Source organism: Ailuropoda melanoleuca, chromosome 4 (genome assembly GCF_002007445.2).
Source record: "Ailuropoda melanoleuca isolate Jingjing chromosome 4, ASM200744v2, whole genome shotgun sequence".
NCBI lineage: Eukaryota > Metazoa > Chordata > Mammalia > Carnivora > Ursidae > Ailuropoda > Ailuropoda melanoleuca.
In genome coordinates this window covers 104,929,621-104,945,334 of record NC_048221.1, presented here as the reverse complement: position 1 = coordinate 104,945,334, position 15,714 = coordinate 104,929,621, and the positions used below count along the sequence as shown (strand labels likewise).

General features: G+C 46.6%; 1 protein-coding gene across 1 annotated transcript in view; it reads right to left on the bottom strand.

Annotated features, from left to right (window-relative positions):
* Positions 1 to 15,708, bottom strand: part of TCF7L1 (transcription factor 7 like 1) — a gene marked incomplete at its 5' end in the record, with an annotated part of 151,640 nt that extends 135,932 nt beyond the window's left edge. Inside the window, 3 exons of the mRNA XM_034659454.1 lie at positions 15,073 to 15,200; positions 15,415 to 15,478; positions 15,562 to 15,708. Coding sequence (XP_034515345.1) covers positions 15,073 to 15,200; positions 15,415 to 15,478; positions 15,562 to 15,708 — 339 coding nt within the window. The remainder of the gene's footprint in view (positions 1 to 15,072; positions 15,201 to 15,414; positions 15,479 to 15,561) is intronic.
* Between the last annotated feature and the right edge of the window lie 6 nt (positions 15,709 to 15,714).

Below are 15,714 nucleotides of genomic sequence, written 5' to 3'. Positions count from 1 at the left end.
TAATGGGCCAGACCTTGTCAGTTCTGTGGGCCTAATACAGACTCAATGGCAACTACTCACCTGAGCCCTTGCATTGCAAAGACCGCCAGAGACAATATGCAAACGAATGGGCCTGGCTGTATTCTAATGAAACTTCATTTATAAAAATAAGTAGCAGGCTGGATTTAGCCTGTGTACTTCAGTTTGCTGACCTTTGATCTAAGGTAACTAATAGTTCATGAGGGACAGTTTCTCTTTTAAAAAGTAGTACAGGGGGGCGCCTGGGTCGCTCAGTCGTTAAGCGTCTGCTTTTGGCTCAGAGCGTGATCCCGGCGTTCTGGGATCGAGCCCCACCTCAGGCTCCTCTGCTATGAGCCTGCCTCTTCCTCTCCCACTCCCCCTGCTTGTGTTCCCTCTCTCTCTGGCTGTCTCTATCTCTGTCGAATAAATAAATAAAATCTTTAAAAAAATAAAAATAAAAAGTAGTACAGGGCACCTGGGTGGCTCAGTTGGTTGAGCGTCTGCCTTCGGCTCAGGTCACCATCCCAGATTCCTGGGATCCGGCTCCCTGTTTGGCGGGAAATCTGCTTCTCCCTCTATCCCTCCACCCCTGCTCGTGATCTTTCACTCTCTGACAAATAAATAAAATAAAATAAAATAAAATAAAATAAAATAAAATAAAATAAAAAAAAAATAAAATAAAATAAAAAAATAAAATAAAATAAAATAAAATAAAATAAAATAAAATAAATAGTATAGATGAGGAGCCCCTGGGTGGCTCTGTTGGTTAAGCATCTGACTCTTAATTTCAGCTCAGGTCACGATCTCCAGGTCTCAGCTCTAGGATTGAGCCCTGAATTGGGCTCTGCACTCAGCAAAGTGTCTGCCTGAGGATCCTCTCCCTCTCCCTCTCCCTCTGCCCCTCTCCCTGCTCATGCTCACTTGTGCTCTTCCTCTCTAAAGTAAATAAATAAATCTTTAAAAAAATAGTATAGCTGATAGATGAAGAAGGAAAGACACAGACTATCACCACTTCGAAACTGCTGATGAGGTAATGGATGTGAATGATGATCATTGGTGGCTGCTAATTTCACAACCAGACCTCCAGTGTCTCGTAATATAAGGACATCATCTATGAAAGCGACTTTGAAAAATAAATTTAAAAGGAGAGAGGAAAAGAGAGAGAGAGAACCCTGAAGCTTGATCAAGAATCTAAATCCGGGGGGGGCGCCTGGGTGGCACAGCGGTTAAGCGTCTGCCTTTGGCTCAGGGCGTGATCCTGGCGTTATGGGATCGAGCCCCACATCAGGCTCCTCCGCTATGAGCCTGCTTCTTCCTCTCCCACTCCCCCTGCTTGTGTTCCCTCTCTCACTGGCTGTCTCTATCTCTGTCGAATAAATAAATAAAATCTTTAAAAAAAAAAAAAAAGAATCTAAATCCAGGGAACTCCCCCTACTTGCTGGATGGGATGCTGCCTGAATCATAAATCAATTAACAAAGCCAATTAGATTCTCAAATTTAAAAAAGAAAAAAAAAAGAAAAGGAAAGAATCCAAACCCAGCTAACAATTTTCAGGAACTACAAGGGATAGAAAAACATGTTACAGGACATCGTAGGGCTGCATTTAACAAAATCCAGACTGTGAGAACTCCACAGGAGTCATCAGATAAAAACCTAATTAGGAAGTTCTTTTCATCCTATGAAGAGTGCAGAGCAGAATGTCAACTTTTCTACCTCAATATTTCACAGGATTTCAAAAATCATGTACTGCACTTTCTTGATAAATCACCTATGATCCAGGCATAATAAAGATGGTGAAAACTATGAAAAGAAGACACTGTCTTAAGAAAAAAACAAAAAACCAACACTCATTTTTTTTGGTCCCCCACGGACTGAAAAGATCTTGTTCCTTCATCTATTCAGTATTCACAAATGGGGGGGGGGGCATCACAGAAACAATCTAGGCACTTAGAGAGTCGTGAAATTATTATTCTCCCACTACAATGTCAAACTTCCAAAATGTGACCATCAATTTGGCCACAACAGAGTAATAACTATTTTTGGCAAGAAACATCAATGGATACTAAAAACAATGGAAGAAAGTTTGATGAGAAACGGGTTATTTACAGAGTCAGAAAGTATCTTCCCACAAGACACTTATTAATTACAAAGAGGAAAAATAGTTAACTTCCTTGGAGAAACCTGGCAGATGTAATTTTTACCAAGTGATCAAAACTAACATCCACTGTAGTGCGAAAAATAGATGGTATCTCGTGAGAAGCAGAGAAGGACACGGTAGCAACCACGTAGTTTTCCTGCCTAAATAAAGAACCTGAATCTATTCATGAAGAAACATTTGAAAAAAATGTTGGCATTTTTCTTCTACAAAATAAATGGCTTGTAATCTTCAAAAGTGAAGAACATAAGAGACATAAGACAAACTGAAGAGCTGTACTAAACTGAAGGACACCAAACAGATACAACCAAGTTTAACACATGACCTTGGCTCATCTGGACCCTTCCCCCAAATTCTTTTTTTTTTTTTTTTGAAGATTTTATTTTTAAGTAATGTCTACATCAATGTAGGCCTTGAATTCACAACCCTGAGATCAAGAGTCAAACGCTCCATGGACTGAGCCAGCCAAGTGCCCCCCAAATTCTTTTAAATGTTTTCTTTTGCTACAAAAGACAGTTTGAAGACAAGCAGCAACATCTGAATAAGGTCTATAGACAACAGGTCTATGTTAATTTCTAGATTTGATAACCACATTGTGGTGATTGTCTTTGGTGGTAGGACATAGGAGTGAAGTTACCTAGGAGTAAGGGAGCACTGTATTTGCAACTTACTCTCAAATGGCTCAGAAAAAAAGTTATGGAACAAGAGAAAAGATAAAGAAAATATAGTAAATACTAATGTTTGGGGAAATCTAGAGGAAAATATGTGGGAATCTTTGTACTATTTTGTACTTTCTCTGTGTCTGAAATTATCTCAAAGTAAAAAGTTAAAATTAATTAACATATATATTCCAAATATATGAACCAACAGTATATATATCATTCTGTTGACAGCTATTTGATTAAGAATTCACACAAACTGGCAATTCTGTTACAGTGATCTGTAACTCTTCCCAAAGGTAACTGATAACCATATAAATCAAAATCTGCACTAAGAACTGAAATTTGATGTGCCAATTACTTTTGTAGAAGCATTTCTGGTCCTCCCGAGACTCCACCATTTAATCATTTCCTATAAAAATATTTTAAAATACTGCAAGAAAGCATCCACTTATTAAGATATTGCTTAAAGTTTTTGGCCACTAAACTTCTTAATAAAGTTGTAATAATACTATAAATTATCTGGATGACATTACTCATTTCTTTTTATATCCCACAGATTCATTCTATGATGCATTTACTTTTAGTCTTGTGCAAATCCTGGTTTTAAAGTGCTGTCTATTCCGCCAAAATGTTAATTCAGTAACCTTCAAATACACCATTATCCCCATTTTGCCGAAGAGCACCCTACGATACTGGGGCATGGAGCCAGATCGGGGCTGGGCTGGGCTTCAAGGGCAGGCCAACCGTGGCCAAACGCAAGTCCCAGACCCCTTTAGCCATACTGCCTCCCCAAGGAGGAGGAGTGGCCTGTCTGCGGGAGGGATCTGCTCCTCGTTCCTCGTTCCTCTCTCCTCCTTCGTTCCTCTCTCCTCCTTCGGTACCAAGCAAAAGCAAGTGCGTTTAAGGGGCTCTCTCGAACTCCAGTTGCTCTCACCATCCCATCCCCTCCCTGAGCTAACTCTCCTTTCGAGAGCCTTGCCATCATGATCCACTTCCCACTCCAGAATTCAGCACCAGAGTCTCCCTCCCTGATGAGCATTTTATAACAGAAAAGCTTATGTTGTACAGTGTTTTCACATCATGTATCTTTAACACTCCTACTCTAATATTCTACCTCTCCTCTCTGCGGTCCTCCTAGGAAACAGTTAAATAGATAACATAATTAATAAGCAAAGACTACATCCAATTTACACAGAAAATAATATTCAGGGCAACTGGGTGGCTCAGTCGGTTAAGAGTCTGCCTTTGGCTCAGGTCATGATCTCAGGGTCCTGGGACAGAGCCCCACATCCGGGGCTCCCCGCTCAGCGGGGAGTCTGTGTCTCCCTCTGCCCCTCTGCCCACATGTGCTCTCTCTCTCTCAAATAAATAAATAAAATCTTAAAAAATAATAATAATAATAATACTCAGGGGCACCTGGCTGGCTCAGTTGGTGGAGCATACGACTCCTGATCTAGGAGTCCTGGGTTCGAGCCCCACATTGGATGTAGAGATTGCTTGAAAATAAAATCTTAAAAAAGAAAAGACTATTCATGCATACACAAGCAAGTGGGACTTGGTCAGGAGTCGGAAGCGGGCTCCAGACCAAGTCAAAAGACACTCCTACAGTATTTTATATCATGGTACCTAAGGAAACAACTCTACCACCTCAAGATGTGAGAAGAAAAACACAAGGGAAATCAGAGGGAACAGAATAAATGGAGCTGGAGAGAATAGAAAAGCAAAGAAAGATCGAGACAACACTGAACACTCTTTCTGAAACTGTGAAGGGACCAGACATTAAAGCTCTGACTACCCCAGGCATAAGTAGGGATTAAAAGTCCCTCTAAGGGAAAGGGGTGGACATGCCACCAAAACGAATAAATACAGACATGTTATTCCTCACTCCTCTCTCATTCGTACACACCATTTCTTTGTGCCTGTTCCACATGGCATTTTCACTTTAATGTGGTGGTCAACTCTCTGGAGAGGGGCACTCTAGCACTGTGGCTGGAATGATGGCTCTAACGCTTTCCAGAGCAGTGACTCTGGGCCCCTCACTTACACTGTCTCCGCTTCCTCCAGGATAAAACAGATGATGAGATCAGACGTGCGAGCATCTCATGTGCCAACAGTTGTACGCAGTGTGACAGAGTGCCCCAGAACACAGCCGGCGCCTACAGGGCTGTTTTTTAAAATGTTGACGTTTAAATATTCATGCCGTCAACATTCAACAAATGTCTGTGAGTCACTTATCATGAGTCCGGTATTACGGTTTAGTAACAAAGTATTTTGAGTGCAGTTTCTCTGTAGCACTGTGGGGCTCGCTGTAGGTTCCCCCAAGTAGGGGAGAGAGGAAAGCCCAATGATGCCGATGAACCCAGTCCTGCTGCCATCCAACTGTTTGATCCTGGGTGAGCTCACAATCTCCCTGAGCTCGTGGGATGCTCCCATCCAGCTCAGAGGGCTACCCGGGTACCCAGGCAGGGTCCTTGCACAAGAATCTCAGGGAGGAACACCCAACCCGCCCTTAGCAGGTACATGTTGTAAGTCCATCTGACCTTAGCGACCCCGATTTATCCTTTTGGGAATTTACGGAGAAGAATGTGGTCCCAAACATCAGAGATCACTACTGCCAACAAATCTGGACTTGTAAACTGATCAGCTTTTCACACCACTTATTCCTACTTCTTTTGTTTTTCTTCCTCATTGTTAGATCCAACTTTTTTTTTTTTTTTAAGTAAGCTCTAGGAGTGCCTGAGAGCCTTAGTTATTAGTTAAGCATCTGCCTTCAGCTCAGATCATGATCCCGGGGTCCTGGGATTGAGCCCTGCATTGATCCCTGCTCAGCAGGGAGTCTTGCTTCTCCCTCCGCCTCTGCCCCTTCCCCTGCTTGTGCTCTCCCTGTCTCTCTCTCAAATAAATAAATAAATAAAAATTCTTAAAAAAAAAAAAAAAGTAAGCTCTATGCCCAGCATGGGACTTGAACTCACAACCCTGCCTCTGAGATCAAGACTCACGTGCTCCACTGACTGAACCAGCCAGATGTCCCTAGGCCCAGCTATCTTTTTACTATCTCTTATATTCATGTCTTTTTGTTTTCCACATATTTTTTTAATAGATGTTCCTATAAATAATGAACCGATTGACTGTATCAGGTATAAGGCATTTATCTCATTAAGATTCAGTGTCTTGCAATACCCAGATCTCCAGAAGGGCTTAGCTAGGGCCCCAAGTGCCTCCCCAACTTCTACCAGCCATACTCAGAAGCCCCTCCTGTTAATCTTCCCACCATGCTATTGTTTTCAGAAAGAGACCACCTGAAAGATAATTTGGGAAGTGAAGGAAAAAGCACTGAATGACCCGAATCCTAATTTCAAACTATTTTATACCCACACCCTCCCACACAGACAAAGGTGAGTAGGGAGGAGACTAATACCTTCTCTGCAATTCTTAAAATGATCCTCTGTGTAAATGTTCAGTATTTATTCCTTTAATAGTCAATTTACTGAAATAGTTATAAATGGCTGGGACTGATTTTTAACTTAGAGAGCTTTAAAAAGGCAACCAATTTATGCGGTATTTTATAAAATAAACAATAAGGGAATAATATTTGCATGCTTGGTTCACCAGAGCTTGGTTTATTAACCAAACTATGTTGTAATACAAATTGCAGGGGTAGCAAGCAAATTTACTCCTCCCACCTTCTTCTACACCAAAGACACACTTGTGTATTCTTCAGCCCTCCCTGATTTCAACAAGCAAAAACTGTCCTCAAGTTCAAAAAAGTGCTAATGTGAGTAGATAACCACTTTTCTCTCCGAAGTGGGTAATGTGTAGTAGGGAACTTCTGGGGGTTGCCCACTAAAGGTTATTTAAGTCCTCTGGGGTAGAGTGCTGGTAGAACAACTTAGCCCCAGCCACTCACTTAGACAACTGTTTATTTGGGAAGGTGCATTCCCAGGTCCAATCTGTAAAGCCAGAACAAATCTACCCACCCTCCACCCCAACTGATAACTCACATCAGGATTTCTGAACCGAGAAGCAAAGGTCAGCTGTCCTCCCAATTGGAGGAGGAGCTGGTTACAACAGGCCTGTGCGTAGTCACAAGGGTGGAAGGGAAGACTAGACTTTCAACTCACAACCAAGTTCAACTCTTTGCACCAGTCAATTACCCATGGTGTGACCTTGAACAAGATACTTGACCCCTACTACTAGTCTGCCCGCCCAGAACCAAAATGGGAACAACAAGTACCTACTTCCGAGCAGGTTAGAAGCTTTGAGAAATACTAAGGTTTTCCGAGCTACTGCCAAGTGCTTTCCCAATGGGGCGGAGCTATGAACACCCTTCAGGAACAGCAAACGAGGGCACCCTCTTCACCAAACATTTGCCAGCATTTAAAAGTCCTATTAAGACAAAACCTCTCGTAATTTGGTGGGGGGGGGGGGAAGATTCTCTTCTTTATTAGCATTTTTTTAGCTACTTAGAAGGCTGAACATTAGTTTCACATATGTGGTTGTTATTTGTAGTTTCTTCTTTGGGGAATTTTTTGTTTATATTTATTTTTGGTTACTTTCTACAATTATGGTGAACACTTGGGGCCTTGTTCCTCTTGAATGAAATAGATTTCTTTTCTTCCTTTCTTTTGTTTTTTAGATTTGTTTACTTGAGAGAGAACGAGAGACAGAGAGAGAGAGAGAGAGCCCGCGCGAGCACATGCTCATGGGGGGAGGGGCAGAGGAGGAGAATCTGGAAGCCTACTCCCCGCTGAGATTTCTAAAATGCTATAGCACAGTTTGTGTGTATGAGTGTGAGTTCATTTCCTGTCCTGAGGACTCCAGGTAACTAAAGTTATCTATCACCCCTTATCACTTCCCCAAAAGCTCCTGAAAAGGGCCATGTTTAAGAAAACATTTTTATGGTTTTACTTTCAAACTCTGAAATGTATTTCTAAACTAATTGTTCATTTTCCCATGAAAATCTGTAGGCTATATACATAAAGAAAAGATTTAAGATTCTGACATTTATTTTAGAACTTTTAAAGTATCTGTCAATGGAGGTAACTCAGAGCATCTCTAACACCTTATGAGTCTAAGAAAGAAATCGACAACACCCCAGAGTTGTTCACTGAGCAGCACATAGGGTACAGAGGACGAGGTGAGTCCCCTTTATTTCCCTTGTGTTCCCTTTATTCCCGAATGCCAAGGTTTTGGAAACTGCAATTTATTTCAACTGAAATCCAATCCAGTTGGAGAGAAGATAATAAAGCATGGGACATATAAAAACCTCCTCCAAAAATACAGATCAGATTAGCCCATTTAGGCAGTTTTCTACATGCTTTTAAGCGGTCAGTCCTTTCCCATCCCAATCATTTATCACATCCCAGTATCTGCCCCTGAACGCAAATGAGTTGTATTTTGATTCCCATTTATAACCTCCTTCAAAATCAGCCAGCTTCAGACATTAAAACGAGGAAACATGTCCCAGATATGTCCTATCTCTCAGCCAATGCACGACATTTCATTATTTAACATGTAGGTAAAAGGTTCCCAAAGGTTTTGGGTTTTCTCATGGGGTGTGGAGGAAGGGCTTGTACTGCCAAAACGTTCAGGAGCCTCACCCTTGCCACCTGGCCCTTGGTTGGAGAACACCAAAGCTATCTAGCCATCCAATATACTGCCCCTCAATTTCTGCCAAGTCCACCTCTGCCTTTTTCCACATCCTCATCTTCAACTCCAGGGCTGGTCTGTAAAATTGGGAGCCCATCTACCGCTGAGCATCCTCCATCACTGAAACAAGACTGACTTCTTCCCAGTTGTAGGCCTATCTCTTCTCCCTCCTGACTTCTTCCCCATTCATCTTCCACCCTACCCTGCTGCCCCACAAACAAGCTCCCACACCAGCACCCCAAATATACTCTTCTCCATGGCCCTTGGCTCCGCTTCCTTCCCTCTTCTTGTTGCAGCCAAACTTCTTCAATAGATTGTCCAGAGTCTGGTTTTCAATGACTTCCAGGTTACGGTAGACAGAAAATGTGTAAGGTACACAGGGGGTGCAAGGGGAGCCTGGTCTGGGGCAGGAGTCTGGTCTAGGGTTCTGGCTGAGTGCGGGATGGGCCACTCCCTGGGACCAACCCACAGCACAGCATCCGGGAACCCAGCTGCGCAGTGTTGAGCTGGTATCTCTGCCCCCCTACCTTATCACCCCCACTTGCCTGGATTATGTGTCTCACTGGGCACCTATAACTTCCTAATTGCTAAATTCCCAAAGTTCCTCTTCACGCCACCATCTTCTTGCCCCTCTCTCTGTGGCATTTGATGCTGAGGACCAGCTTCCGGGATGTCACAGGATCTAGGCACACCTCTTACCTTGGCAAGGGCTCCTTTCCATGCTACCTCAGTGACTTCTTTCTCTGCCCTGAGCATCCTGTCCCTTCTTCTCTGGGCCCCTGCTCTTCCAATTGCTGCAATTTCAACTATCCACTCATCATCCCCTCGGACCCCATGTGTCCCCAAGGAAACTCAGCAGTTCCTCCAAACAAAAGCCCCTCACAGCCTGTGTGAGTTCTGTTATGGCCAAAGTGGTCAATGAGCATCTGTCCAGCATGGGGCAGGCAAAGATGGCACACTAGGACCCCACCTAGAAGTCATTCCCCCAGGTCACCGAGGCTCAGACATTGAGAGTTAACTGTGACATCAGCCACTTTCTGCTGCCAGTTACTACCCTTCCCCACAAAAATTCTATCCTTCCTTTCCATTCAGATACTCTTGGGCACTTTTCACCTCACCCTTGACTCCTAGGAGTCTCCTAACGTTTGTAACTCCTTCTAGGTCCTCTCTCTCCAATCACTGTGATCGAAGCACACAAACCAGTCACAGCACTTCCCAGCATAACTTTCAATGGGTCTCTGCTGTCTCTCGAGTAAGACTGGATTCTTTCACTGACATTCAAGGCCTCCCATGCCCCGGCCCCTCATCCATCCAGGCAAATGGAATAACCTATATTACCCCAAACAACCCTAAACTTTTGGCCTTTGCTCTCCCAGTGCTGGCTTCTACCTCATGATTGGGTTGAAAGAAGACCATACGGTTTGTTTTATATATATATATATATATTTTTTTTTATATATATATTTTTTATAATTAACAAGAATCACTTGGAATTGAAGAATGACTGAGTTTCAGGGACTAGTTTAGGTTTCGGGGGGGAGTTTCATTTTTAAGTAATCTCTACACCCAATGTGGGACTCGAACTCACAACCTCAGGATCAAGAGTCACATACTCTAGCGACTAGTTTAAAACACCTTCCTCTCCCTATATTCCCTTTTTTTTTTTTTTTAAAGATTTTATTTATTTATTTGACAGAGATAGAGACAGCCAGTGAGAGAGGGAACACAAGCAGGAGGAGTGGGAGAGGGAGAAGCAGGCTTCCCGCGGAGGAGCCTGATGTGGGACTCGATCCCAGAACGCCGGGATCACGCCCTGAGCTGAAGGCAGACGCTTAACCGCTGTGCCACCCAGGCGCCCCCTTTTTTTTTTTTTAAAGATTTTATTTCCTATATTCCCTTTTTTTTAAAAAAGATTTTATTTATTTGACAGAGACAGCCAGCGAGAGAGGGAACACAAGCAAGGGGAGTGGGAGAGGAAGAAGCAGGCTTCCCGCGGAGGAGCCTGATGTGGGGCTCGATCCCACAACACCGGTATCACGCCCTGAGCCCTGAGCCGAAGGCAGACGCTTAACGACTGAGCCACCCAGGCGCCCCCCTCCCTATATTCTTTGATCATGCTAGTCCAAAACAACTTTTCTATTCTCTTTCCTCTGAAAATTCTTCTCCGGACTTTGTTGACTCTTAACAGAGACTTCCTATTCAAGTGGTCTGCATTAACACCACTTCAATTTTTAAGCCCTGCAGGGCAAAGCGGGGTGTACCTCAAACTACTCCCCACTGCCCATGACAGGTCCTCAGTAAATTTCAGATGAAGTGAGGAGTTATGATTTAATCTTAAGGGTACCAATCTAAATTTCCCCAGTTTGGCAAAGTAAAGTCTGACTCTAAACTGGAATATAAGTAGGATAGCTGCATTATACATATTTGGATTATTGCAGCTTCCAATCAGTTGATCATTTACATTATTCTTTAGGTCGCAATTCTTTGGGTAACTTTGCACATCACTGTAAAGGCAGAAACACCGTTAAAGGTTAGATTTTTGTTCGTGTCCTAGCTTACTTTCTCCTCCAGAATCCCAAGAAGTGAGCTCAATGAAGAATGAGTCCGACCTACAACTTCCCAAAAGTAAAGCAAGTCAGGCATTCCCCCGCCGGATCCACTGACCTACCCAAAGCAAAAAGATGGACAGCATACAAGTTCCCTCCACAGACTTTGTCCCTCGTTGTCACCCCATCAACCCAGCAACCCAAGTGCCAAAAGGCAGCAACCCAGGCAGGGCCCCTGCAAAAGCTCTTTCCATGTAAAAAACCCTCATTAAACCCTGAGTTATATTTAGGGGGGAAAAAAATGAAACACAAGTTATATTTAGATGAAATGGCTTTAAAGAATTTTACCAAAAGCAGCATGTTTATACTGATCTTCCAAAAGAAAAGGATTTACTTATTCGCTCTTACATACAATTCCCAAAGACAGACCACTTCTCTCTCTGTACACAAAGACTTCTGCCGGGGTTCCTTTGTGTCAGGAAGGAAGCAGGCGCATCCAGGACGCTACCAAGACTGGCCATGGGCAGTGGAGGAGATACGAAGGACTGAAAACGAGCACACTTTGGAGAACAGAACCATTTCCTACAGGAACCTGAGTTGAGCTGGTCTGACGAAGGTGCCAGAGGGTGATGCCTGAGCTCTTCAGTGTAGAAACTGGACCCCAAAACCGTAGACTCCCTTGGCAACTCTACCTAGAACTGTTCTTTTCCAAAATGTCATCGGCACTCACGTCGTGGTCCAACTCCTCTCCACCAGCTCATAGCTAAGTCACCGAACCACATTCAGCATTTTTGTTTGGGCTCTTATTAGCCGTAGGCTATTTTTGACATCCACTTTCTTCCACGTTGGCTTACATTTTCCTAACAAAAAACCAGTCAATGGTACCAAGATGGTAGAGTAAACTTGCGAAGCCTTTTTGTGAACGAATGTGTAATTTCAGGGTGGCTACGTGAAGGAGAGAAAGACGGTTTGTGGCACTTTTTCATCTCTTCACAGGCCACAGGGTCCCCAGGGCTCCAGAGGAGAATGAATCATGGCTTGGAGGCTTGGCACACACCCCAGGCTGAGGGGACCTCTTCTCTAAAGAGCCTCAGGAAGAGGCCACTTCCCAGCCTCCCAGCCAAGCCAGAGTGCAGGGCAAAGGTAAGGCATGGGGAAGAGAAGGCCAAACTGCAGCAGGAATTATGCCAGGGGATAAGGGTGTTGCAGTCCTGCTGCTTGCTATTCCTAGGGTCAATTAACACCCTCAGAATGCCTCAGCCAATCCCAACTTTTGCTTGTGGCTTGGTATTTCCAGAAAGTGTGAGAGCAGCGGAGAACTGAAGTCACCCAATTTTATACTACTTACAGGCTCTGGAGGAGCAACGCCTAAGGTCATGAAATGTGTTAGTAAAACAAAAACAGACCTGGGATGCCAGAAGAGAGAGCAGATCATATATTCCAGGCACCCCTCCCCTGCATCAGCGACCCGCCCCCACCCTTCCTCTACCCCCTCTCTATCTACATTCGTTTGACCAGGCTTGGACCCCAACAGAGGGCCACTTTGTCTGCACCTACAGTTTGCCTACTGCGAGAATCACATTAATTACAACAATATAATCATCCACAGGAAAAGCATCATCTCAACCTTAGAGTCCAGACAATTAAGTGCTTAAGTGTTTCCTCACTTGCTTTCCTAAAAGCTCATGATGCTCAAGGATAGGGTCAAAATTAGCAGGTTGTATGGAGCTCATCTAACTGCAGGAAACTTCCCCACACATCAATGAACTTCGTAACCAGGCAGGCCTGACACAGTTATGGGCACAGAAACTACTGGGAAACTGAACTTACTTCTGTCAGGGCAGTTCACCGGGGGGACAAGATGATGTATGGGAGTGGGACAAGGCACACTAAGTTCCTTAGGAAAAGTCGACAGCAAGAAGACCTGAGTGTCCCTGGAGGCTTAAAAGGAGAACGGTGACATGGGCCCAGGCTGGGAACAGCTGCAGGAATAAGCAGGGACAGTCAAGAGACAGGCAGAGAAAGGTTGGCTTCTCCAAGGAGAGCTCCAAAATTCCCTGGCAGGCCTGGATTTAGTCATGAGGAATCCCCTGTACCAGCGAAAACCAGCCTGTGGAACTTCTTAGGCAAAAGAACATGTAAGGTGGAAGAAGGAAGGAAGGACAGAAGAGGTAGTAAGAGGAAGGAAGGGATTGGACACAAACAGAAAACCTGTCCCCCTGGGGCTCTCGGGGTGGGGGTGAGGAGCAACAGATGAAGACAGGCAGTTGTCAGAGTCACGGTTCAAAGAGGAAGAATCAAAACACCCTAAAGAGAATTGGGTGGGTGGAAGGAATAGCCCGCTTGAGGGAAATGATTGGTCACATTTGGGACATTTCTGGTGACTTTATCTGCACCAGGACCTGGATCAGTGCTGCTGACTCATGGACCTTAATGCCTCCCAGACTCCTCTTTCCAGACATCTAATGGTAAATGGAAAAATGGGACTCTGTGATCATCCCCCTCACCCCAAGTTACAGGGACCTGAGCAAAAGCGAGCTTTTGAAACTCTTGCGAACTGAGCTACATCTGCGCACAGGGAAGGGAATCGGTGGAGACCTAAACGAAGTCGGGGCAGCTTGTTTTGCTCAACTTTTACTTTACCCACTTTCAATATGAATGAGAAAAGGCACCAGTCACATGCCCATATCCAGCTTATAATCAGGACTTCCTGGGGTGCTCCAAAGCAGGGACAAAGCTGCGGGGCCTTCCCTGCTTGAAAGGTGAAGGTGTGTGGTCTCACGCCCCTCTCCCCAGGTCAGAGCCCCCTACCTCCACTCCCACATCCGTTCCGGCCAGGACAGCGCCTCCAATGAATCCACAGCAGTGCCTCCACTCTCCACGCACCCTGTACCATGCCAGCAGGCAGTGCCCATTCACCACCCAGCATTTCTCAGGCGGCCCTCAAATTATGATCGCTATTTAAGAACAGCTTAAGCAAAAAGTGAATTTGTCGGGCCTGCCCCCGAGGCGCCAACACCTCCCACCCCCTAATCAAGCACGAACTGGCAGGCACTGGGAAGCAAGGAGAACCACCAGGGCGCATGTGGCACCCAAGGGACAGCGCGCAAGAGCCTGACACAGTCACAGCAGTGGGTGCTCACCGAAGATCTGCCATCGGACCTAGCACCTGGGCAGTCCGCCCTGGAGTGGGGTGAGGTGGCGGCTCAGGGACACAAAGGCCTCACCAGCCCAGGGCTGCGCCCCTCGCGACGCGGGGGGCGCGAGTTTAGGGCCAGGGAGGGGGCGATGGAATCCGCCCTCATTTGCACGTCGTCTGGGGCCCGGTCAATTTGCTTAATCACGGCTCTAAATGCCAGCGCGCAGCACACAATGCGCGCCCATTAACAGGTTTAAAGTGTCGCAGCGCTCGCTTTAAATGAGAAAAGCCGGCAACAAAGGGGGAAAAAGCCAAGTTCCTCAACTTGAAGAATGCCTCGGGTCACCCTCCAAATCATCTAGGCGAGTTTAAAATCCCAAGCTCCACAGAACAGTTGAGGCCCCTGCTCGATGGCTGGGGGTAGCGAGGGGGTGTGTGTGAATAATCCGCCACGAATACTGGGTTTCTTAGGAACCAACTCGCAGCCGCTCAGTGAAACTGAAGTCGGGGGCAACGTCGCCAACCCACCTCCCCCGGCCCATTGCCCAACTGCCAGGGAAAACTGACGGATTTCCAGGAAGGAAAGCGAGACCCCTCCCCAACCCCGGCCAAAAAAAGCCGGCACAAATCCAAGTTTTCCTTTACTGCCAGCAAAGAATTCTGGAGGCCAGGGAAGACCCCCAGAACTGGACCCCAAAGCCTCTCCCCAGCAGAAGGGGAAAATGTAAAGGAACTTTACTTTCACCCAGACACTGGCCAGCGAAGCCCAACGCTCGGCCGCCACAGAAGAGTTCAACTCCGCAAACATGTTCTGCCCGGGATCCTCCCAGGAGGGCCCCATCCCCCACCCCATCGCCGAGCCCGGGGGCGCATCCCGCCGGCCCGGCCTCCCACCCGCCCGGGCGCGGCACAGGAACTCACCGTGCGCGCTCCTCCGGGAGACAAGGGTCCGTTGGAGAGGTACGGACTGCTCAAGTCCGGGATCATCAGGAACGGGTACCCAGGGTACGGGGGGCCCTTAAAGAACGCGCCGTCCTGGGGCCTTCTCACTGCGGGCAAGACCGAGGCGGGGGTGAGGCCCGGGCCCCCGGGACAGCGCGGCGGCAGGGGACCCGGGGCGGGGACCGCGCTCCAGGACGGCTGTGGCCGAGGGGGGCGGTGAGCAGGGGCACGACCACGGGGCGAGGGGAACCGTGGGCGGCCTGAGCTGAGGCGCTGGGCGCAGCGGGGCCGGGACTGGGGGCTGCGCCGACCCGCACGTACCTTCGGTGAAATAGTCCCGCGGCTTCTGGAAGGCGTCCCGGGCGGGCTGCGGGCGCCTCTCCGCCTGCGGAGGAGACACAAAGGCGAGGGCGGGTGAGCGGGCGCGGGGCCGGGGTCCCCCGGGGTCGGCCTCGGGAGCCTCCTTACCTCCGAGTCCGAGCTGCTGCTTTGGTTCTCCGACTCGTTGACCAGGGACGACTTGACCTCGTCCAGGTCCCGCTGCGCGGAGGCACTGTCGCTGCTCGGCTCCTGCTCCTCGCCCCCCTCGTCTTGGAAAGGGATCAGTTCGTCGTGCCCCGA